Raw genomic sequence first — 25,438 nt, 5'->3', positions numbered from 1 at the left:
AGTAGGATGTCCTCATGTCTATCCCAATCTCCTGGTAAGTGAAGACTTTCTTGGAACACGCCTTTTGAGCTAGTGCCCAATCATAAGTGGATATATACCATGTGAGTATTTCTGCTTCTGTGTTAACTCACTCAGTATGACCATCTCTAGTCCCATCCATTTGTCCACAAATTTCAGGATTTCCTTGTTTTTAATAGCTGAGTAGGTAAATGTACCACAGTTTCTTTATCCATTCTTCAACTGAGGGACATTTAGGCTGTTTCCAGGTTCTGGCTATTATGAATAAGGCTGCTATGAACATGGTTGAGCATATGTCCTTGTTGTATACCAGAGCATTTTCTGGGTATATTCCAGGGAGTGGGATAGCTGGGTCTTGAGGAAGCCTTATTCCCAGTTTTCTGAGAAAGTGCCAGATAGATTTCCAAAGTGGTTGTACAAGTTTGCGTTCCCACCAGCAATGAAGGAGTGTTCCTCTTTCTCCACATCCTTGCCAGCATGTGGTGTCACTTGAATTTTTGATCTTAGCCATTCTGATGAGTGTAAGATGGAATCTCAGAGTAATTTTGATTTGCATTTCTCTGATGACTAAAGTTGTTGAGCATTTCTTTAAGTGTTTTTCAGTCATTCGATATTCCTCTGTTGAGAATTCTCTGTTTAGTTCTGAGCCCCATTTCTCAATTGGGTTATTTAGTTTGGTGGTGTTTAATTTCTTGAGTTCTTTATATATTTTGGGTATTAGACCTTTGTCAGATGTAGGGTTGGTGAAGATCTTTTCCCAGTCTGTAGGCTGTTGCTTTGTTCTGTTGACAGTGTCTCCTGCCTTACGGAAGCTTCTCAGCCTCATGAGGTCCCATTTATTAATTGTTGACCTTAAGGCCTGGGCTGTTGGATTTCTGTTCAGGCAGTTGTCTCCTGTGTCATTGTGTTCCAGGCTCTTCCCCACTTTTTCTTCTAACCGATTTAGTGTCTCTGGTTTTACGTTAAGGTCTGGTCTAACTGGATGTCTACATGTAGAAAAATGCAAATGGACCCGTATTTCTCACCATGCACAAAACCTGATGTCTTACATTTTCAAGACTTATTGCTTTACATAGACTTTTGTCATCGATACCAGATAGAAACAAGAAAGCCTTTCTCTAGTGAGAAGTAAAATTGTAAAAGTCAAAACCAGTTTTGTTTCTTAATGGCTGTAATAAAACACAGAAGCTTCTACATAGGCAATTAGCTTTGGGAATAAAAGCCAAACACAAAACCAAGTAAAACAGATGATTTTCTTCATTGTTATTTCATTCCTGATTGGGTATCCTGTAGCCTGGCGTGGGTCCCTTTCCCACTGCCATCCCACGTGGTCACTTTCTTTGGCTTATTCTGGTGTCTCTTTACCCCCTCTAAGATTCATGTTGGGCTCTGCGTGTCGCTGCAACCGTCAGGACAGACGGGTTTGCTGCAGTAAGAAAACATCAATCCTAACACAGTAAAACTTGCTCCTAACAGAACACTGTGCACCTGCGTTCTCCTGAGGACAATTGTCCTCGACACGGCAGCCTTGGCTTCTGTCTTAAGACGCTTCCATATCTTTGTCTTCCACAGAGACTTAAACATGTGAGCAAGCATTTGGCCTTGACCCAAAGTCATGCTGGCTCATATTTCGTGGTGTCACTCACTTGGGACACTGGGAGGTGTCATCCTTTCAGGGAACGTGAAGCAGAAGGAAAGCAAAAATATTAGTATTATCTGCCTAGTTTGAAGCTGAGAATAGAGAAACGAGCAAGGCGTTATTAATCCAGTCCTCAGGGGGCAGGAGAGAAGTGTTAATAGTTGCAAGTCAGTTTTGCAAAGCAGTACACACTGCACAGTGGAGTATAGTAATTCCAATGAGAAGACAGAGAGGGTTTTGAAGGCTCAGGAACCCACTCTCTGTACTCAGTGAGAGAACAGTAAGAGTGTGGTGTGGAGGAGGGATGGGAGGAGGCTTGGTCTCTCCTCGAGGGTCTAGGTCTGCGTCACTGGTGAGGGTGGAGGGTGACTTATGCGCATCAACACCTAAAATAACAACGTGTGATCAACTGTTAAGACACAGGCTTTACTTGTTCTTTGAGACCTCAAGACACAGAACCAGCTTGTCAGCCGTAGACCCGACCTGCTAGTGTTTGAAGTGAGCACACCATTGTTTTGATGAAGTCTTGCTAAAAATACTTTACTGAGCAATTATGCTACTGACAGTTCTTTGATCTCAGAAATTAGACTTGCTGTTACTCTGTGAACGGAACAAAGCCACTTGTAAAATAGCAATCAAAGTTAGTTATTAGGCAATACAGGTTGTGGAGACAGCTCTCTGACTTGCACAGTGTTTGACTTTATACTGGGATGGAGGTGACTGCATGTTAAGTTTTCAGAGGATGTGCTTTATAAACAAAGGAGGCAGTGTCTTCCATGGGATGCGTAGTCCTGTTAGGCTTCTTGCCCACCATGCTGAGCACACACCCACCCCAGGGCCTTCGCTCTGTGCGTTTTAGTCCCAAACTGTCTTTCTTCACTAGCTCTGGGTTGCCCAAAGACCATTCTTCAAAGGAGGCTTCTTCGCCACCCTGTTAAGACTGTCTTCTCTCTCCCGCCATATTGGATGCCCACAGCACCTTTAAGGATGAGTAAGATAGGGCTGCCAGGTTCTTTCTTTTGACTTAGCCTCGGTTTCCCACCAGCTCGCAGAACGGATTCTACACCATCGTGCGGTAAGTAGCGTCTGTAGCTGAGTAACTTTAACTTTATAAAAAGATTGTTCCTTACTGTGTCTCATCAGAGGGCTCAGGAACCACTTGATGCGTTGTATGTCCTCATAGCCCAGCGCATGTCACATTGCAGTCACCGCCAGCTGACGTGGAAAGCCCAGACTGGTTGGGTGGTGGGCGTAACGGAGAGGGGAGAGGTGGAAGGCTGGACAGTCACTTGGGCTCAGTCCTGGTCGCAGGGCAGTGAGAGGTCAAAGTTCAGGAAGAAAAGGGGTGCTGGTACTCAGAAATAGGCTCTCCGTTTCCGTCAGCTTCTGTGAATTCCTCACGTGAGGAATGTAACTCGGAAATATCCCAGGACTCCAGCAGGTAATGGAATAGTTGTCTACGGGCGACATTGATTCTCCTGGTTGTCGAAGTCTCTCCTGTGATAGAAAGACAAACAAGTGTTTAAAAGTGACTTTTGAATGGCAGCTGTTCAGTCTTTTGACCCAACTGATGGAGTGAACATCAGCTTGTGGCTATTGGCTCGCCTGCTTTATGGCTCCTGGCAGATTGAAACAGTCCCCCCCCCCCACACACACACACACACGCCTTGTCCTCACACTGCACCTGCCCAGTGCCAGCAGCTTCCTGATTTGGCCTTGAGCTAAGTGGAGGAGATAAGGTGTAGGGCGGGGCTTGGGAGAGAGGCAGCTGCATAGAAAGGGGGTGCTGTTCCAGAAGGGAACTTCATCCACCCTGACTTTCCACTTCTTAGGTTTCTGCGCCTTGAGTGCAGGGGACTGTGTCGTGCGGATCTTTGGACCTGCTTTTCACTAGTGCCTCTGGTGGACGCTGCGGACTTTGGGGTGACCCTACTCTCCTATCTTCTTGAATTGACAAGAACAATGGACTCCATTATTTCGACACTAACCACATGTGTCCCCCACACACACAACCCCTCTTCTCCTGCTGTCTCTCAGGTGACTAGTCTGCTTCCGGGGCCTGGTAAATCGGAGGCTCTTCTGTGTGCACACTCTCTCCTTTATAATCAGGTCCAGGGCTGAGGCGGTTAGAGGAAGTCTTGATTTCAGACATGGAAGGATGTCATGATGCAGGGCAGCTTCAGAGTGATTGATTGGAAGGCTGGCACAGGCTTCAAAGAGGCAGGAGCCAAGTCATTTTCTATGGAAAAAGACAGATGGATTGGCCCAGCACAGACAGTGCAGCCAGCCAGCCAGACCTTCTCTGGCACTCACCAGCTCAATGACTGTGAACAAGTGGCTTGACTGCTCTGTGCTTCCAAAGATGGCCATGACTGACAGATGAGTTCTAGCAGTGGTAGAAAGTGCTAGAACAGTGATTGGTAAGAAACGAGTGGTGTATCAGACTTCGGTAAGTACACACTGCTCAGTGAGCTAGTGGGTATACAGTTGACCCCACGTTTACATTGCTCAACTTAAAGAGGGTTTAACCTATGGGAAAGTGAAACCACATTTGCCAGAAAGCAAAGTTCACGTTCCGAGTGTGGATCTTTTCCTGGGCTAGCAGTGCAGCGCAGAGACTTTCTCTCTGTGAGGAGTGCCTCAGCACTCCGTCGTGTGTGTGATCAGTGTGGGAGTCAGCCCACACTTTGCAGTGTGCTGTGGGATAAAGCCAGGGTGAGCAAAAGGTTGAATGAAGCTTAGGCTTAGGACAGTTTCGTTGGGGATGGAGCCGCATGGCCTGATGAATACTCCTATATGTATGAATAATATTGTCAGTGCTGTAGAATACATGCCAAATGGCTCCTAGCTGCAGGTGCACCCTCCTCGCCACCACTCTTGCCTTGCCTGTCTGCCTGGTTCCTAATGGCTCGCTGGACCTTTGTCCAAAGACTTTGGGTCAGTCTTTCATGGACTCTGGAGTTAGGCTCTAATTTCTTTCCCCTACTGTATCAGTTAGTTTCCTGTTGCTGTGGTAACACCATGACCAAAGGCAGTTTGGGCAGGGAAAGTTTTACTTTGCTTCCAGTTTATAACCCATCACTGATGGAAGCCGGGGCAGGTGCTCAAGGCAGGAAGGAACCTGGAGGCAGGGACTGAAGCAGAGGCCATGGAGGGGTGCTGCTCACTGCCTGGCTTTTCTCAGCTTGTTCAGCTACCGTCTTGTGCAGCCCAGGGTGACCCACCCAGGGACCCTCCACATCAGTCACCAGTCAAGAAGATGCCCCCCACACTTGCCCATGGAGCTGTTGAATGAGACTCCATTTTGTGACTAGTTTGTGTCAAGCTGACAAAAACAACCAATAGAACTACCTTAATAATGGGTGTGGTCAACACTTCTGGCCACTTTTATCCTATTGTTTTCATATTCATTAATGGCACCCCCCCTCTCTCTTTCTCTCTCTCTCATCTGTTATTTTGTAAAATGAGTAACAGCAGTAATGGAAACTCTTATAAATCAATCATCCTACCTCTGAGAAGGTGTTTAGAAAGTTTTGTCACATAAATTGCAGCATTGATATTTAGAAATGAGAAGGAACAGGCCCACTTTGTATCACATACCCTTCTTCTGCGGTTTGATTCAGAGAAATTTACATCAGCTCATCCCTTTGTTGTTTGTGCAAATGCTGGGGATTGAACCCTTGGCCTTGCACATGCTGGTCAAGAACTCTATTCCTTTGTTGAGACAGTCTTTCCTGTCAGGTAAGGCTCTTAGGAACACTGGGTGTGCTGGAGAATCCAGAATACAATCTATTTATATAGACACGTTGCTTTAAAAAACTAGTGGTGAGTCTACATGTGTGCATTGCCTGTGCCATGGGTCCTAAGGCTGACTGGTCATTTGGTCCCTCTCTCGCCTCTTCCTTCTTTCCTTCCTTCCCCTTCCCTCTCCTCTTTTCCCCTTCCTTCTCTCTCGTCTTCTGACACACAGAGGCACATAGACTATCTAGGCAGTGATGATGCAGTACAGACTGGTTTTAGCTCCTGGTTCCTTAAATATTTATCTGTTGAATGTCTTAAATATTCAAAGTAGCTTTTAAAAGTGGAAGCTTTCCCCCCCCCCCCCCCACTGACAGTTTAACATGAGGACTGTGGAATTATTATACTGAAATGTTAACATTTGACACGGGTATATTTACATTACCAAATGTAGCGGGCTGGGCTCCGTGGCACACACGGCAAGAAGATCAGCATCATTTGTTTCTGCTACATGCCTGTACGCCTGTGAACAAATGATTGTGTGGCCTTGGTAGTCGCATAGCGTATTCTCCTCACTAGATAGCCACAGCATCCTGCGCTGTACCTCTGCTTACCTTGCGGCGAGTTGCTCTCGAGGGCACAGAAGAGTGTGAGGAAGCCAGCGCGAGGGCTGAAGTGAGAGCCACGTTGAAAGAATTGCCTGCCATGAGTCATGGAATTAATTTATCACTGAACTCTTTTCAAAGGCAAGCTTCCGCCTGGGTGTCAAGTCCTGTCAGTAGTAAGAGGGAGCAAAGGTTGAAAACGGGACGGCCATTGCATCTTTATTTCAGAAATGTGGGGTGGGGGGTGGGGAGAGGCGAGTGACAAGGGCTGTTCTCTAAAGCTGGGCCAATCATCACCTCCACCTTTATCTGCATGGCTCGTCTCGCTGAGGGCTCTTTTGCTGCTTTTGGTCAAGTAGAAGGATGCTGGTTCTCGCATGGCCACTAATGCTCAGCTTCGCTGGCCCAGGAGTCTATTTGTAGAATTTCCAGTGAAACCTGAGACAAAGAGGAGGGTTTGGCTGGCACTGGCACAGAGCGGAGTAGCCCTCAGGCAGTGGGCAGCACCCTGAAGGCAGCCTTCAGCCTGGAGCAGAAGGCATGGGCTAAGCCATGGCTGGTTTGGGGATTATAATTTCCAAGCAAGTTAGGGATGTCAGGATCCATCAAATGTAGTTCTCCCATGATTTTGTCTTCCGTTACGGCGAAATGCATGTAGTGTATGTTACTAACGTAACCGTTTTCAGTGTACAGTTCCGTAGCATGGAGCACACCTACTGTGTTGCACAACCAATGTCTAGCATCATCTGTGACTTTGCATCCAGCTGGGAATAAAGCCCTATTACACATGTGCTTAGAATTTCAACAGTGCCTTACTGTTCTAAGATTTTCCACCACGGTCAACAAGTGCCTTTTAATTCTTGACTTTTGCAATAGGTAATTGACATAAGGAGGAAATCCTTGGTCACCTGCTCACTTCTACTCCCTTTCCAAGTATACTTCTTACTTCCTGAAAGTTCTCAATCAGCTCAGTACTTCCTGTAACTATTCCGATTTCAAGGAACACACATAACACCAAACTGAAGAGAGTGTAGAAACACTAGCTGCCACGTGCCTCAAGTGCTGGGGGAGCGTTTTTTCCTCTTAGGAAAAGGGGAAAAAATTAAACTACTCAGCTTTCTATTACGTCCATGAATTCTGAAACACTTTCCAGGGGTAGCTCAGAGGTCAAGAGCACTTGTTGCTCTTGCAGATGACCCAAGTTTGATTCCCAGAACCCATCTGGCTGCTTATAACTGTCTGGCACCAGCCATGTAAGTGGCACACCAACATACATGCAGGCAAAGCACCACACACATTACATACGTACTATCTGTGTATAAGGAACGGTGACAGGCTGGTATGGAGAAGTCAGTTGTGCACATTTCGAGGCGCTGTCTAACCAGCTTCCCTGCGACGGCCACGGTTACTCACTCGCTGTGTCCGTTTCTGCGCTGAGACCAGGCCACTGCAGTTAGGACTCAGAAAGGGATGCGATGGACAGCACAGGGCCACCAGGCGGGGGAGAAGCTTACATTCATGCTTTCTCTGTTCACCAATTGCTCCACAAAGGCACGAAGAGGAAAGCTTTAGTCTACGGAGAAGACTGACTTCGTTGGAAAGGCTGCAGTAAGCGATCCCAGAACAAGCCATGGGCAAGGAGGAGGAAAACACGTCACCACAGCAAGATAGCGGAAAGTAATACACAGTGTTCAATAATAACTTACCATCGGGCCAGGCGTGGTGGCGCACGCCTTTAATCCCAGCACTTGGGAGGCAGAGGCAGGTGGATGGCTGTGAGTTCGAGGCCAGCCTGGTCTACAAAGTGAGTCTAGGACAGCCAAGGCTATACACAGAGGAACACTGTCTAGATAACCAAAAGAAAAAAGAAAGAAAGAAAAAAGAAAAGAAAAAAGAAAAAGAAATAATAATAATAGTAACTCACCATCGAGGACAGACATCTCCTTAGAGGAAAAGGTTGAAATAAGATCAGTGCGTTGTCCCATCTTCATCAGGGAAACGTCCTGCCGCAGGCAGTGATTAACACAGAGACCCCGAACTGGACAGTGTGCAGAGAGTGAGAGACTGTGGAACACTCAGCCCTGAATGGGATGATGTCCCTATTAAGTTCTCCCTCTCAAGGCTCAGACAGAGAGATTGTCAGAGTCAGAGGTGGTAGATTAACTCTAAAGAAACAGAATCGTCCATACACAACAGGCTAATACGCATAGGAACAGAGACTGGGACAACCCGCACGAGACCCACCCAGGTTCAAACGGGACAAAATCCCAGCCCTGAGAAGGCGGGTGGTGGACACAAAGCCTTACCCCTCACCTACTCAGAAAGGAAAAATCAGTTCTCTCCAACGGAGTGATGCTGGGTGTGTCAGTCATATGCCAGGATAGGCTCTCGCCTCAGAGTAGTTAGTGAGCACAGAACAGACTCCGTGCTCCCGGTGAGCACAGAACAGACTCCGTGCTCTTTGTTCTGCTTTGCTGAGTTTTTTTTAAAGTTTCATTTTTGTTTTGTTTCTGAAAAAGAAAAGGGGAATGGAGCCTGTGACATTGTATGGGTAGGGAGGTGGTGGGGAGGATCTGCGGGAGGGGAAGGAATATGGTCAAAATATATAAACAGTTTTTAAGGGGCTGGAGAGGTGGCTCAGCGATTAGGAGCATTTGTCTTTACAGTGGGCCCAGGTTTTATTCCTAGCAGATATATATATATATATATATATATATATATATATATATATATATATATATATATATATATGGCTCAAAACTGTCTGTAACTCCAGTTCCAGGGGATCTGTTACCCTGACATCCATGAGCACTAGGCACACATGTGAAACACAGACGTCCATGTGAGCAAAACAGTCATGCACATAAAATCGTAAAAGAAAAAATGAAAAAAATAAAAATTATCCAGTGCTCATGAATAACAACAACAACAACAGCAACAAGAGCAACAGTGCTTTGCACATGGAAGAGTGAGCCAGGAATGTGGTTCCTGGGGAGTTTGCGGTCTGGGTTCCAGGGGAAGCAGCCTTGACTTTGTGCCGTCGTGTCTTGTGAAGGAGAACAACGGTTGCCTTTCATGCCTCTCTCATACTCTCCACTGTGGAGCTGAGGCAGAACTTGATTGTGTACAAATGGAATTATATCCACACATTAGGGACCTAACGAGCCAGTTATTACTCTTTAGCTTTGCAGTATTTATTTCCTGGATTGTTTGAATGTGCGGAGCGTTGACAGTAGAGAGTTAGCAGAACACTGCAGCCGAGTGGCCACAGAGTGGGCATCCTGGCTGTTGAGGTGACTGCAACAGGGACGGTGGCAGAGCCCACTTTGCGTCCTTCACTCCTGGCCAGCCACTTGGACAAAGGAAGGTTGCCTGGTGCCTTCCTGCGCTGTGGTCTGAATGTCAGCCAGGCTCCTGTAGTGTCTTCCCTCTCCTGGCTAGCTAGCACCTTCCACTGTTTCATTCATGGTCTCAGCCATGCTCATGTCTGCTTAGGGCAGGCAGAGTGACTGCGGGGGCCCGCACAGCAGGAAGGGCAGTGAACGACCTTCCTAGACGTGTCCTCAGCCTTGTCTGTCTTCTTAGCTCTTACCCAGGGGTCTATCTGTTCTTCTCCCATCTATGAATAACCAGAGTCCCTTAAGTTTGGATATCTGTCTGATGGAGATATGTTCTTTGGGTATATAAGAATGTACACACACGCACACACACACACATACACGATGTTTTAATTTATGAGCTTTCCTTCATAGGGTTGGAGGTGGGAGAATGGTGAGAATGGGAATCTTATCTTTTAAAAACATTATCATTTTTATTTATGTGCCTAAGTGAATTTGTGTACTCTGTGTGTGTGTGTGTGTGTGTGTGTGTGTGTGTGCGCGCGCGCGCACCAGTGGAGGGCAGAGGGTATTCAATATTCTGAAACTGCGGTTTTACACGCCCCTGAGGGCCGCCTGAAGTGGGTGCTGGGAACTGAACTCAGGTCTTCTGTAAGAACAATAAGTATTCCTAATGGCAAAACCATCTCTCCAGCCCTTGGAGGGTTTGTAGTATTTTGTAGGTTTTTTTTTTTTTTTACTCTCGAATCATTTATTTAATAAAAGAAATTTGGAAGTTGGGAAGAAAGAAACGAAAATCTACTAAGTTTTCTGTCACAAAAACCCCATTAGCATTTTGCTATATGATTCCTTTCTACCTTACCCTCTACTGGGGTCATCATTGCCCAAGCGGGTCCCAGGATCCCTGAGCTCAGGTGGTCCCACTGCTCCAGGCACAGCTGAGCTTATGTGACAGCATCCTTTCAGCTTCACCAACGCTTCCTGTGTATTACAAGGTCCGACTATGGTACTTTCCCCGTGCTCTGGATCAGGCAGGAGGAGGGGAGGAGCTGGCAGAGAGTGAGTGCCTTGGGGTCCCCAGGAGCCAGCATCGATCACCATGAGGACCCTCCCCACAGCTCGCCCGCAGTGTCCTGCTGATCCTCGGCCCTCTGCTTTGGGGGCCTGGAGGGCACCTTGTCAACTTCAGAATTTCTGTCCCTGTTAACATGTTTGAGAGAGGCCTCCTTTGAAAAGTGTGGGTTATGCTAGCTGACCTGAATAGAGTCAGAGAAGAAAATGAAGCTTGTTTCCTAATTTAACCCAAACACAAAGGACCACAGCTGCAGATGCTCAAAGGGTAGTGTCGTTGCAAGTGATAACTGAGAGCTCTAAAAACAGCCCTTTATGGAGTGTCTCTTAACTGCAGTTGTGCTTTCAGAGAGGGGTAAACACAAGCACGCTTGCTTTGGGATCACATGCCGGGGTATATATAAAAATTGGGATGACATTGTGTCTTTTCCATCAAACTGGGGGGCGAACTGTGTGCAGACGTTGAAGGTACTTGCAGAATCCGTCTTGCTGCTCCCTGTTGCTCCTCTTGCTCTGTTTTGGGCACGTGCTTTCCTTGGCTCCCCAGCCAGGAATGTCGGAGGCAGGCTCACATCTGAACCTGATTTCTGTGCGGCTGAGAAGTCATTGGTTAGCAGGTTGGAGGGGAGGCTTTGTGGGAGGGGGCAGGTAGAAGATTCTGCAGTTGTCTGATAAGGCGATTCGACATCTAGACATCTTTTAAATTAGCTGCTTCCTGCCAGCACTAATAAATGTGTTTTAGATGGTAGATTATAGATGGATACGTTTGGGAATGTTGGATTAAACACACTTATTTAACTGTAGCAATGCCCTGACACCTCCACCATGCTTATGTGCACCTTGGTTGGTGTCTGCAGGAAGCAGGGTTGGTATCTAGGATGTGTGGACCAGCCTTTCCAAATTTGCAGTGGTATGAGTCACCGGGCCTCTGGTCCCCTTCATCCTTGTCCCGGTAGAGACGGAGAATCAATATGGCGCCCATCATTGGGCTGAGGCTGGTGCTGCTGGTCCCCAGACTCTATGTGGACTGTCATTCGGGTGGAGTTGGGCTGAAGGAAGGTGGCCTTTGCCAGGTGGGTTCTGTAGTGTTCGAGGAGTCCAGCGGGAGGTCCCTAATAGAGGAAGACTAGTGGGCCAGGTGCTGAAGCTTGCCACAGTTCTCCAGAAGAGAGATGTCTAGGGGATCCAGGCCACCAGAGAGCCTTGAACTCCAACACTGCTGTTGCCTGAAGGTTAGGCACCTGCTTCTGTCTGGAGGGGTCGTGGTTACGCTGCGGCGGCTGCTGCTGCTGTAGAAGGCCGCCAAGAGGAGAGAATATTTGACCAAAGACTATGATGAGCCCGTTGTAGTGGCTTATGCCTGTAATACGGCATTGAGATAATATGTCAAGCTGAAGCTGGACTACATCACTATGTTCAGGGCTAGCCATGGATAGTGAACTCCTGTCTGAGAAAAAAAAAGTGATTTACTAAAGAAAACAGCAGATGCCCAGGCAGAAGGAATAACATAGGACGTGAGTTGGCTTAGGGGGCATGACCTGCGGTAGCCATGTTAGGACATGGTCTGCTGAACTAGGAGACCTACAGTAGCAGCAGGAGGCGGGGAAGGGAGAGGGTATGAGGACAGCACCGCTGTGTGGGAGGCGGGTGGTAAGTCAGCGGGTTGCACTCCCGACTTACAGTGGGCCTGTCAGGACGCAGCTCCGTCGTGAGCCGAGGAGCCATCGAAGCAGTACAACGCAGATTAGGCCTTTCACACTGGGAGGAAGGACTCTCCACAGGAGGTGACTGTCCAGTCTGATTATGGTAGACGAAGAGAAACGACAGGCGCCATGCCTGGAGACGCGGGAAGGAAGTTCATCTCCAGGTCCGGGTGACACTCTGATTCACGCCTGGAAGAGTAAAGGATGAGAAAGCAGCGGCAGAGTTGGCTATAAAGTGAGCTCTTAAGGAAAGTCACGTGCAAGTACTAGGTCACATGACCCGGAAGGAACTTTCCCAGGTCTGCAGGGCTCAAGGGCTGCAAAGTAAGAGAAGGGCAAGCCAGCTCACAGTTTTCTCAGTGGCTGGGACAAAAGAGAAGAACCCCCCCACCCCCACCTCTACCCCCCCACCCCCCACCCTCCGCTCCTCATGGTCAGTGTTAAAGAGCCGACGAGGAGGCTTGCTTTTAAACTAGAATTGCCTGAAGTTGCCAGAAACAGAGTTCCTCAATGACTTTGGGGGAGTCAGAAAAAAACGAAGTTGCATGGTTGTTTGTTTTTGTTTTTGTTTCTCTCTGTACAGGCTCGCCTTGAACTAATGGCTTCTCCTGCCTCAGCCTGCGGCGTGCTGGGGTTACAGATGTGTATCCCACCATGGCTGGCTCTGATTCTCTTGAAGTCTAAAATAAAATAGTAATGAAAAGGCTTGGTGAGCACCGAGGAAGCGACCTAGTCATAAGGAGGAGATGGGTTTGGGGTAGATTGCAGGACCTTTCTTCCATGTCAACATACAGGTGAAACTTGTGGTGGCACGTGACAAAAGCTCAGAGACATTCGTACCCATTTGGGAGAAGGCCCTTTTGTTCCAACCGTCCAAGACCAGTGGATGAGCCTGTGCTAATTCTTCTAGACTCCTGAGTGTGAGAACTAGGGCTGACTCTAATGTGCCAAAGGGGTGAGCAAAATTGCCATGGCTGAAAGATGCTTGATGTGATGGTTTCGGGGTGGTATGCGCTCCCTCCTATCCAGGAAGGGCCTTAGTTGATTCGATCTTGCCACGAGGAGTGGAGGGGAAGATGAGATCTGTCCCCCTAAGAAGTTCGTGAGCCAGTGTGTGGGTCCCCGTCGCTGTGCCTCCCTGTGGAAAGCTTGCTGCTGTGCAGTGATGGTTACAGAGCGCACAGCCATCCCTCAGGCGCTGTTCTGGCTGTGTAATTTAAAGCCTGTGGCCCTTAGGGTGTCGCCTCATGACCTCAAGCCTCAGCCCACTCTGAGACCTCATTAAAATTCAGGTTCTTCGGTTGTATCCTGAATCCACTGAACACAAAACCGAGTAGGAGCCCAGGGGTATTTCATTGCACTCTCTAGGACATGGTGAAAATTGAAAATCACCACTTTAAGTCATTTATTCTTCATAACGTCTTTATTAGTAGATTTTATTTCACTGGAGCAGACCTAGTGGAATAAAGGGGATGTGTAACTTCTCTGGAGCACAGGCTCTTCCAACCGTGGCTGTCCTAGAGTGTACAGCTCGTGAACGCAGGCCTCTCTGCCGGGTCTCACCACCTTGCGCATGCGCGCGCAGCTGCCTCTCAGAGAAGGCGCTCTGGAGAGGCTGAAAGCAACAGAGCTGAGGAGGCATTTTCCCTGTAGCAGTGCGTAGTAAGAGCTAACTACACGCAAAGCTTCGTGGAAGTGTGAGCACAGGGTAGACCAAGTCTTTGAGATTTGCAGAGTAGGAGGAAGCCCTGGTACAGTGAGCATCTGATGTCCGGAGTGCAGCCTTGGAAGCACTCAGGAATTCTGAAGGGGGACGCAAGCCGGCGTGACGGCACTGTGACGTCAACTGTGTGGAAGTATAAACATGTGGGAGCCACCCTAGGCATAGACTTTGAAACACCGCTTTGTTCTCATAGGCTTACCGGTGTTTCTGTATATTTAGTCCTTCTCATCGGTTTTCTGTAGTCTGTCCCCTACCCCCACCCCCCGCCCCCAGCTTCCTCTGTGCTTTGCTTTTTGGGATAGGTTCTCATGTGTCTCAGGTTGGTTCAAATTCACTGTGTAACTGAGGTGGGTCTTGAATTCCTGATGCCCCTGCCTCTACTTCCCAAGTGCTGGTGTTATCAACCTGTGCCACCGTCTCAGGTTTCTCAAACTGTGGTTGTGATACCCTTATAGGGTCAGGTAACTAAAAGTGAAAGCTTGACCAAAAAAAATTAGGCAACCGTGAGAGGTTTTTTTTTTTTTAATATGCAGCAACCAATAAATTATTTCAAAGTGTATAAAGAGGCATTGAGAGATGGCCCCAACTGTAAAGCTCTTGTCTTGCAAGCATCCGAACATGGCTTGGGTCCCCAGCAACCAAGTGAAAAGGCAGGCAGGGCAGCTCGCACTTGCACTGGAGACAGGGGGATGCTGAGGACTTCCTGGCCTGCCACTCTAGCTGAACTGATGAGCCTGAGCTGCGATCAGAGAGAGTGTTAAAGAAAAAACAAAGTGGATGCTTCTGAGGAATAACACGGAAGGTTCATTTCTGGCCTTCACACTCATGTGCACACATGCTCAATATTATCACCCTACACACACACACACACACACACACACACACACACACACACACACAAATTCAGAGTGTTTGGTGTGCCTGTATGCACACCTTGGTTTTGAACACGCAGAATGGCACATGCCACCTCCTCATGTACACCCACAAACACTGCCTGAAATACTTGGGCTCAGATGTTTTGATTAAAGTGTTCTTACCATACATATAAAGTTTACTGCTCTTACAGAAACACAGTAATTTAATTATGGAAAACAAGGACTTAATGTTTTCCTACTGCAGTTCTTCAGCACGTACCTAATTAGTAGCTCCATGGACCATAATGTGTTAGAATGTTTGATTTTAAACAACGGTTGTCTGGGTTGATGGCTTGAGTTTTATATAAAAAAAAAAAAGTTGTTCCATGGGTTCGGGTTTTAAATTAGGATGGAATTTCCAACAATTTCTGAAGTGGCCCTAAACATTCCCCTGCCGTTTTATACTATGTACTTGTATGCAGTCTTGTCAGCATTGGTGAGTATTCAATCAAAATCTCTATCAATTATGAAAAACACTGAAGACGGGCTACCTCCTGCAGCATCACACATTTAGCCAAATATTTCATTTAAAAAAAATGTGTGTGGGCTGTGAATGGCACATGGAGGCCAGAAGAGGGTATTAAATCCCCTGGAGCTAATGGTACAGGTGGTTGTAGGCGGTCCAGTGTGGATGCTAGGAGCAGAACTCTGTTCTCTGAAAGAGCAGTGAGTGCTCTTAACCACGGAGCCATCTCTCCAACTCCTAATTCTTGCGTGAAAATGAACAGCTACTACTACTGTTTTGGTTGGAAATTATATTAGTATGGAAATTGGCTTTCTTTTTAAATAAACTATAAAATTACATGGATCCCAAAGACCTCTTCTTAAAATAAATTTCTTATTTATTACCAGTAAGTGTTGGGGTTATATTAAAATTTTTTGATCAAAAAAGTGCAATGAATGGAGGAGTGTAAGAAGGCCTAGTGCAGCCAGGTAAGGAGTGTATTAAAGGCTAGGGCACAGGGAGCGTTGTTCAGAAGCACACAGGCAGTGGAGGGGCAAGCTGAAAAATATATTTGTTTTCTTTCCTGTTAAAGATAGTGTGTAAGAAGGTGTTCGAGGGGTTTAATCTGGTGTGTGTGTGAAGGTGCCAGAAGCCCACATGGGCAGAAAAGCAGGATCTGTTCAGGAGTGAGGACCAGGCAAGCCATGTTAAGGAAAGTGCAACTTTTAGAAAGAAATAAGTTCTGTATTTGGAAATAACATTTGAATGATTTCTTGAGACTGAATTTGTAGGAAAGAAGGATACTATTAACTTCATTTTGAAACAATGTCTTTCTGAGTTGCATGCTGACTGTGGTGATGAACAGCTGTATCTTAGCGCTGGGAAAGCTGAGGAGGAGATCTTCAAGGCCAGCCTGGGCAGTTTCATTTAGTCTTCTCCAATGCTCATTAATTTCCTGTGACTCTTCATAAACTTGAACATTTTATCAGAGCACAGACCAGATATTTTAAAGAACACCCTTCAACTTGATATTTTATCATGAAACTCAGGAATGCATTTTGATAGAAATAATGCAAAACTTGGTTTTTTCCAGTTCCTACATCTGGAGAAAGATGATATTATTTTCTCAGCTGATATGTGATTACTTTTAACAATGTGGCTAGAGTGGATCTCCCAAGACCCACTGCAAAGTGACTGTTTCCGCATGTACTTATCGTCTTGTGGGGAGATACCTGGATGCAATGGCAAGGGTCTTGTGTCTTAGCATTCACCTAGGCATTGTCCGCAGCCTCCATCACGGCGGTGTTGGCCTCAGAGCTGCTTTTCCTTCTGCTTTCTTCTTTTGACTTCATTTACTAATTGGAACTGTTCTGGTTTTTTGTTGTTTTTTTTTTTTTCTACCCACACGCACTTGTTTTTTGGATTATTTATTTACATCACTGTAGATTCTTGGATATAAGTTATACTTTAGCACTTTACTGATTCATTTTGTTGTTCAAAGTGTTCTGCATTTGAGCTGCCCGGGAGGCTGTTTCATGCCGGCTGCTGTGGAAAGACTCTGTGTTGGTGTGGTCATGTTAGTAAAAAGGAGAGGGTTCAGTGACAAGTAGGGTAAGCTTGCTAAGACTTCTCCATGGCGTTTTCTTACTTGATCTCTAAATTTTGGTTAAGACTGTTCTCTTTGTTTGTAAACACAGCCAAAAATAAAGGTATTTCCTCAAGGGCTGAATAAATTCAAACTGTCGAAGCTTCGGGGCTGTTTTATGTTGTACTGTACTGTCTGCTCAGGTGGACAAGCATATGAGTGACTTGTAATTCTTACCAGAACCCACTTCACCTTTCAGCCCTAGCGTTTAGCAGGGAAGCATGTTTGTGCTGGAACGGAGTGCATACCATTAGGAGGTATGGATTTCAGAAAGTATATGGGCTCTGCAGACATGGGGAGACTGACTGCCTTGGGCTGTGTCTAGTAGGGGGGTTTAGAGAAAGCACATACCGTGTGAGCAAGTGCTCCTGATAACTAGCTGTTGTGAAGTTTACATTCAAATCTCAGTGCTGCTGGCAAGTGGCTTGTCTCCTTCCCTCAGCAGGGTGTGTGATGGAGGTGACAGTTGAAGAAAAGCTTCAAATAGTCACACAGTCACTTTTTGTTTTTACTTATTAATTTTAAATCATGTGTGTGGGAATGTGTACATGTGATTGGAGATACTTGAAGAGCCCAGAAGAAGGTTTCAGAGACCCTGGAGCTGAGTTACAGGCAGGGCTGGGAACTGAACCGGGGGTTCTCTGGAAGGGCAGCAGGTGCTCTGAGCCATTAAGCCATCTCCCTAGCACCAATTCACTTACTTTTTACAGTTTTAGTCAAACCTGGCCACACATTAGAACCAAACGTGGATTGGGTGAAAACAACCCAGGCTCCATTTCTTGAGATTCAGTATGCTTGGCATGGAGCTATGGTATTTTCCCCTTAGTTTCCCAAGGACTTCTGTGCCATCCAGGCTTGGGAACCACTGGATAGAGCAGGCATTATTTGTACCTGCACCCCATCCCGTCCCCAGCACTCAGACCTGGAGATTGACCAGAGCATGCAAATGCTCTACTTCTTAGCCACACACACCTCTTAGCTCCTTAGATGACTTCCTGCTGCGGTCCCTAGGGGGAGGAGCTATCTAAGTACTTGGCAGTTGGAGGAGGAGGCTCTGGCTACAGTTACCAGCAAGCTAGAGAGGCAGCTTCGAGTAGGTTCTTAGTCTTGACTTATTGACCTTTCCCATCAACCTTCCTCCTTTCTTAACATATGACAGCGCAGTGGAAAAAATAGTCTTAAGAAAGTCATTGGCTTGTGTGGTGGCACTGGCTGCCGTGTGGCATGTGTCTAGGAGCCCCGTGGAATAGTGTGGGCCCTGGCTGTAGCCAGAGCTCATAGAGGGAGCCGTTAGTTGCTCCCTTCCCGCCTCAGCAATCTGCCCCGTCAGCTGTTTCCATTGCACTGAAGAGTCTATGATTATGTAGGCCACGACGCTACCAGCAGTGGGACTCTGCCCTCTAAGTCTTGACCAGGGTACGGTTGAGATGCCTGTTTATCCTTGGCCATGAGAGGGACCGACCCACAGTCTTAGAAGTTGCTAGAAAGTGACAGCCTTGATTGTTTTAGTCTGTGATTTCTTCTAAATATGCGTCCACTCGTTGGTTATGATGCTTTCTGGATTCCTAGGTTGGTAAGATGCTCAAGAGTCTATTCCGCGGTTCCAGCTTCATATTCTGCTTGGTCACGCCGAGTGGGGGCAGCGGCCGTGTCATCCGTCAGCCTGGCTGTCCCTGTTGTTTCATTTTAGGGCTAGGACAGGTTGCACCTCGCTGGTGATTGAAGTGATTCAGTTCTTTTGCCTCAGGAAGTCTCTTTTCTTGGCAACCTAAACAGGATCTGAGGAAATGTTGAAGCCTCTCCTCTAAGAGCTGACGAAATCTGAGCCCCCGCGTCTCTAGTTTAGTACGATATTTTTATCAGCTGAGTTACAGGCTTGGCTCTTGGACAAGTGCAGCTTAATTTTAATGGACACCCACCTAAAAGGAAGTAACATGCCCGCCAATCAGTTGTCCCTCTGAGTTTTCACATCATTCCTTTTCTTGACGTCCATTAGTGTATAATAAAGGACTGCAGGTCTTCCTCCACCTTTAAAACATTAAATTTCTCTGAGTTCATTTAGTGAACTATTTTTCATGATGCCTTAAAATAAAAAGGAGAAAACTTTCGAATTAAAGTTCATTTTTATTCATGTTATCAGTCTATCTGTGGGATGCGTATGTCTTTCTGAATCAATGCATCCATAATAAGTAACTCCTGGAAGTTGGCAAGAAGCAGGAAAGGAACCCAAACACTTCCTGTTCCTTTTGTATTCAAACACTTCCTGTTCCTTTGGTATTCAAACACTTCCTGTTCCTTTGGTATTCAAACACTTTCTGTTCCTTTTCTATTTAATCACTTCCTGCTCCTTTTGTATTCAAATACTTCCTGTTCCTTTTGTATTCAAACACTTCCTGTTCTTTTTGTATTCAAATACTTCCTGTTCATTGTATTCAAACACTTCCGGTTCCTTGTATCCAAGACCAAATACTGGAAGAGCCTTTTAAAGAGAGGACACTTGGGTAGCCCACTCCTATAATCCCAGCACTTGGGAGGCCAAGGCAGGAGAATCATGAGTTTGAGGCTGGCCTAGGCTACGTATAATATCCTGACACAACCCCAAACCAACAACAGAAAGACGTTGATACCAAGAGACCAGCCACCCGAGGTTGTAGAGCAAACTGATGGGGAAAATCAGGACCAAGAAAGAGAATTCATGGGTTTAAATTTATGGCTTGCGTCTTCTGTGAAGGGAGGGTCTCTTCTTGTTCTTGTGTTTGTTTCTGGAAGTCTTCACAGTGTCTCACAAGGAGCATAGCGAGTGCTTTATAAATACGAAATACATAGAAGGAAACCACCATAGGTATGAGGAGATGAGGGGAGCCCTTTACACTTGCTGAGTGAAGAAGTGAAGCCAGGACATTGAACGGTGTGATCACAACAACTAAGTCATAGATTAGGGACAGAAGGTTAAAAGGGAGGGGCCTTTGTCAAGAGTGTTCTTGTGGATGCCGAGCTGCCCTCTAGGAGATGCAGCTGTGTGCTGGTCCTCTCGTGCAGTAAAGAAGCAGGCCTCCCCTAGACTGGCAACACAGAGTGATGGGAGGCATAATCCCTGTGCTCTCTTTACCTTGTCTTTGTTCCTTCTGGTCAACCCTGAGCCCTCACAGGAAGTAGTCTCTACAGGAGCAGTTAGAAGGTCGGTTCAAGTTTAGCAGGTCAGTACTTCACAGAGATCTGCTCTGCCTCTGCCGCTTCCCCGGCTCAGTGAGTTGTTAATGAATGAAGCTCCCCTGGGCCTGCTCAAGAGACTGCCCAGGAGATCCTGACAATTGGTCTTATTATGTCACTCGCTCGCTTGTCACTCCCCAGGGACTAGCAGCTTCTCTAACATCCTTATCTTTTCAGCTTCGAGGAGTCCCATCACTTTGCCTCCTCCCCTTACCTGTCTTTAGAAAGGGGCCATGGTGGCTTGGTTCTCTTTAGCTGGATTGTGTGACTGTAACCCTGGAGGCTGCCGGTTTTAGGGTGGCAGTGGGCAGAAAGGGAAGTTGTTTGTTTCCTTTGTGAAAACATCCCTACCCGGTTTTTTAGAACTTGTCTTTACCCAAGGAAGGATTTTTCTCGGATCAGCTCCTATGAAGAATTTGTTGAAATGGTTGAGACAATTCCATGAATACATGAAGATTGTCACCTTGTGTCTGCCACAATTTTATTTTTAATTATTCTAGTTCAGGATAAAAAAAAAAAACAACATCATGACAACTCATCTTCACAGGAAAAATCTGGTGTGTGTGTAATTTTAAATTATTTAATATCTCCATAATTGAAGATACTATATAGGGTCAGATGACAGAAGGTCTGGGATGGGATCATTGGAATTGTGCATAGATGAGGACAGAATGTCAGGCATCAAAATTGGGATAGCTTATAGATTTTTCTTTTTAAAAACAACTTTCAGATCTTTAACAGAGTATTTATCAGCATATCTAGATAAAGAGTAAATACTTTTATTTCTTTAATCAAATTTCTTTAATGTGGGTACTTTCTAGAATAGGAAAGAATCAGAACAAGATTTAAAAAAATTAAATTAATTCATTCATATTACATCTCAGTAGTTATCCCATCCTTTGTATCCTCCCATTCCTCCCTCCCTCCCGCTTTCCCCTTACTCCCTTCCCCTATGTCTGTGACTGAGGGGGCCCCCTCCCCCTGTATATGCTCATAGGGTATCAAGTCTCTTCTTAGTAGCCTGCAGTCCTTCCTCTGAGTGCCACTAGGCCTCCCCAGCAAGGGGGTGTGGTCAAATATGGGGCACCAGAGTTGATGTGAAAGTCAGTCCCCACTCTCCACTCAACTGTGGAGAATGTCCTATCCGTTGGCTAGATCTGGATCGGGGTTTGATGTTTACTGCACATATTGTCCTTCGCTGGTGCCATAGCTTGAGCAGAACCCCTGGGCCCAGATCCACCCATCATAATGTTCTTGTAGGTTTCTAGGACCCTCTGGATCCTTTTATGTCCCCATTCTCCCATGCTTCTCTCACCTAAAGTCCCAATAGGATGTCCTCCCCTCTGTCCCACTTTCCTGATAAGTGAAGACATTCATGGGACATGCCCCTTGGGCTAGTGTGAAGATATAAGTGAGTATATACCATTTGACTCTTTCTGCTTCTGGGTTAACTCACTCATTATGACCATTTCTAGTTCAATCCATTTGTCCACAAATGGCGGAAATTCCTTGTTTTTAATAGCTGAGTAGTATTCCATAGTGTAAATGTACCACAGTTTCTTTATCTAATCTTCTACTGAGGGACCCTTACCCTAACCCTGAGGCTGAGAAGCTTCTGTAAGGCAGGAAACACTGTCAACAGAACAAAGCAACAGCCTACAGACTGGGAAAAGATCTTCACCAACCCTACATCTGACAAAGGTCTAACATCCAAAATATATAAAGAACTCAAGAAATCAAACACCACCAAACCAAATAACTCAGTTGAGAAATGGGGCTCAGAACTAAACAGAGAATTCTCAACAGAGGAATATCGAATGGCTGAGAAACACTTAAAGAAATGCTCAATGTCTTTAGTCATCAGAGAAATGCAAATCAAAACGACTCTGAGACTCCATCTTACATCCATCAGAATGGCTAAGATCAAAAATTCAAGTGACACCACATGCTGGTGAGGATGTGGAGAAAGAGGAACACTCCTTCATTGCTGGTGGGAATGCAAACTTGTACAACCACTTTGGAAATCTTTCTGGCGCTATCTCAGAAAACTGGGAATAGGGCTTTTTTTTTTTTTTTTAAAGGTTAACGTTTGGTACAATGTTCACATACCACAAGATGATGCCTGGCAGGGTGTATGGTAAACACAGCACATTATTCTAAGGTGTGGAGGTGGCAGGCTGAAGTCTTAGCACCCAGGTATAAAGCACGCTTAAACATGGGTTGGGAGCTCACTAAGTGTTAGCTCCTCTGTTCCTCCTGAACCACAGTGCAACGTGATAATCACCTTGCATTGTGCCTCAGAGTCTGGGGGTGATGGTGCTCCCACCTTGATTGTTAGGTAGGGAAAATTAGCCCCTTCAGTTCAAACCATACAGCAAATCCTTAGCTGATATGTGGTACACATACAGCTAAGTAGATGAATGAAAAAATAAACACCTGCATGTAACATTGTGTGCTAGGACCAGAGCGATATAAAATGCCAGCATGCCCCCCTATGTGTTAAGATGCAGGGCACCCAAGCTCTGTGACATGAATAGCACCGAGAAAGAAAGATCTCCAAAGAATATCCGGTGCCCGCTCCCATTTGTGCGGTTTCCCTTAGATCACAATTATCTAGTCAACGACTGTTACCACTCTGAACACACAGCATCGCATCTGATCATAGGAGTTCGGCAGAGGCAGGCTTGGCTAACAGTTGTGTGGGAAAAGTGCAAACCTGGGCTTGGAGGCCGTGTGGGCCCATCACGGAAGATAGCGGGGTTGAACAGGTGAGGGTATGATCAGCTAGGGATGTGAGTAGCAGGTTGCTTTGATGAATATGTGTATGTATGTTTGCGGGTGGGTATACTCTTGTGTGCCCATCTACGTACGCACGTATGCGTATGTATGTGAGATCAGCAGACAGCCCTGGCTTCAATCTCAGGTGTTAGCTACTTTGATTTTTGAGGCACGGTCTCTCACTGGCCTACAGCTTAGCAAGTGGACTAAGCTGGCCGGCCAGCATGAGTCTCAAGGATTCACACCCATCATCTCCGTCGTAGTCCTGGAATTACAAGTGTTTGCCACCATGGGCATGGCCATTTTTTCTCTGAACGTGGGTTATGGGAGTCAAACGCAGGTCTACATGCTTGCGAGAGAAGGACTTTATGGACTGCTCTGTCTCTCTAGCACTGTGACGCTTAGATCTCTTCCAAGTTCTTTATTTTCGTTGGTTTCACGTGTGTATACATTATATTATGAGCATAGCCCATAGTATCCTCTTTAAGTCCCCGGAACCCTTAAGTCTTAGTGAGAAAATACTTGTGGGGCCAAAGAGAAAATGTAAGCAGTTTGTGGGCGGTGACCGTGAGCCCGAGGGCTAACCCTGTAAGCCACCAGTGACTCGCTTTAACTGGAAGGACGTGGTTGTGGGAGACCTGTCCTGTTGACGTTTGTAAGGTGGGTCAGAGGTGGGGAAACTGGGGGGCCAGGAGGTCCCCTGAGAAGCTGAAGCAGCGTTTGAGGAGGCTCGAGTGGGAGGGCTGTAAGGGAAATGGACTCCCAGCTTCCTTGGGAGGGAAGCGAAGCATCAGGAGACATAGCTTCCTGCGTCACTGCTGCTGGCTGTACTCTGAGGCAGGAGCTATTGGAGGGCAGTGTCCTGCCTGGTGGGTGTGAGGGCCAACCAGGAGCCCTTAGGAGGCTCGTTAACCAGGAGCCCTTAGGAGGCTCGTTAACCAGAAGGTGTTAGGAGGGACATGAGGGAACCCTCATTTAGCGTGGACATGTCCTAGGCCTGACACTTTTCTTTTGGTTCAAAGTGTCTGAGTCTAATTTCCCCTCCTTTTTTTTTTCTCTCTCTCTCTCTTTTAAAATAGGCTCTCTCAAGAAGAATTTCCAACCCGTACCTTGAACAAAGTCCTTCCCAGGTATGAAACTGTTTTCTCTCTCCGTCTGTGTTTTCTTTAGTAGCGGTTAACAAATGCTAGCGGAGAGTTCTTGGGTTGTAGCTCCCCTGACCTGGAGTGTTGCAGGGATAGGACAGTTATCAACCGCATTCCCCCTCAGGGAAGACTGAGAAGAAGCTGAAATTTCATGGCACTCATGAGACAAGAAAGAACTATTTTCCACATGCCTTGCAACAAATTATCAATGTGACAGAGTAAATATGTATCCTTTGCTTTCTGTATTGATGGCAACACAAGAGTTTACATGTACCATACATTGCACATAGAACTTGAGTAAGATGTGGGTGTGGTTACCTCTAAGGCCACTGTCCCCTGTGTGCTCACAGAAGAAGAGATGAATATGTGTTTATTTTGTTGCATTAAAGAATCAGACACACAGCCGGGCATGGTGGCGCACACCTTTTTTTTTTTTTTAAAGACAGATGCTTTATTATAGATTATGATTGATAGAAAAGAAATTCATATTATCACCAAATACAATAGTTTACGAAAGAATCATTAATTTTAATAACAACTATGTTACATTCTGAACCTTTAGAATTCAACATTTTATTTTATTTTATTTTATTTTATTTTACTTTTTTTCTCCTTTATTAATTATTCTTGTTACATCTCAATGGTTATCCCATCCCTTGTATCCTCCCATTCTTCCCTCCCTCCCATTTTCCCTTTGTTCCCCTCCCCTATGACTGTTCCTTTAATCCAGCACTCGGGAGGCAGAGGCAGGCAGATCGCTATAAATTCGAGGCCAGCCTGGTCTACAAAGTTAGTGCAGGACAGCCAAGGCTACACAGAGAAATCCTGTCTCAAAAAACAAAACTAAACTAAACAAAAAAGAATCAGACACACTTTCCAGTTCTTCAGAACAAGAGATGAGGGTGAGGACCTTCTCTGCCTTGCTCTTCAGGGAGTTATGCATGTGGACTGTAGCCTGCACTTGTCAGCTGCTCATTAAATGCTTTACAGTTATTGAGTGAACCTTGTAGTATCAGGACTAGTTAAGCATCATCTGCCTCAGTAACTAGTCCTGTGGCTTGCTTAAGATTTGATTTTTAACAGCTGGGCGTGGTGGCGCACGCCTTTAATCCCAGCACTTGGAGGCAGAGGCAGGCGGATCGCTGTGAGTTCGAGGCCAGCCTGGTCTACAAAGTGAGTCCAGGATGGCCAAGGCTACACAGAGAAACCCTGTCTCAAAAAAAAAAAAGATTTGATTTTTAAAACCTTGTTAACAGGGAATTATTTCTGACCCGTTTTACTTTCTCATCAGGTTGTATTTAAGTGATGGTACTGGGAGAACGAAGTATGAGCACTTATTTCCTACTAAGCCATAGCCAATATATTATCAATTTGTTTGCCTTAAGAGACAATATAAATCTCTGTAGGCGAAGAAGTAGTTTACTAAGAGGACCAGATTAGTGCAGTGCAGTTATAGAGTGTGCACA

The 25,438-nt window shown here is 46.1% G+C and overlaps 1 protein-coding gene across 2 annotated transcripts in view; it reads left to right on the top strand.

Moving 5' to 3' along the window:
• Nucleotides 1-25,438, top strand: part of RAPGEF5 (Rap guanine nucleotide exchange factor 5) — a 226,426-nt gene that overhangs the window by 18,765 nt on the left and 182,223 nt on the right. For both annotated transcript variants that reach the window (XM_084791559.1, XM_084791558.1), the window contains exon 2: nucleotides 23,907-23,957. In XM_084791559.1, the coding sequence (XP_084647685.1) occupies nucleotides 23,907-23,957 (51 nt within the window). The remainder of the gene's footprint in view (nucleotides 1-23,906; nucleotides 23,958-25,438) is intronic.

This window comes from Acomys minous, assembly GCF_964271855.1.
Source record: "Acomys minous genome assembly, chromosome: 8".
Lineage (NCBI taxonomy): Eukaryota > Metazoa > Chordata > Mammalia > Rodentia > Muridae > Acomys > Acomys minous.
This window is presented reverse-complemented; position numbering and strand designations above follow the sequence as displayed.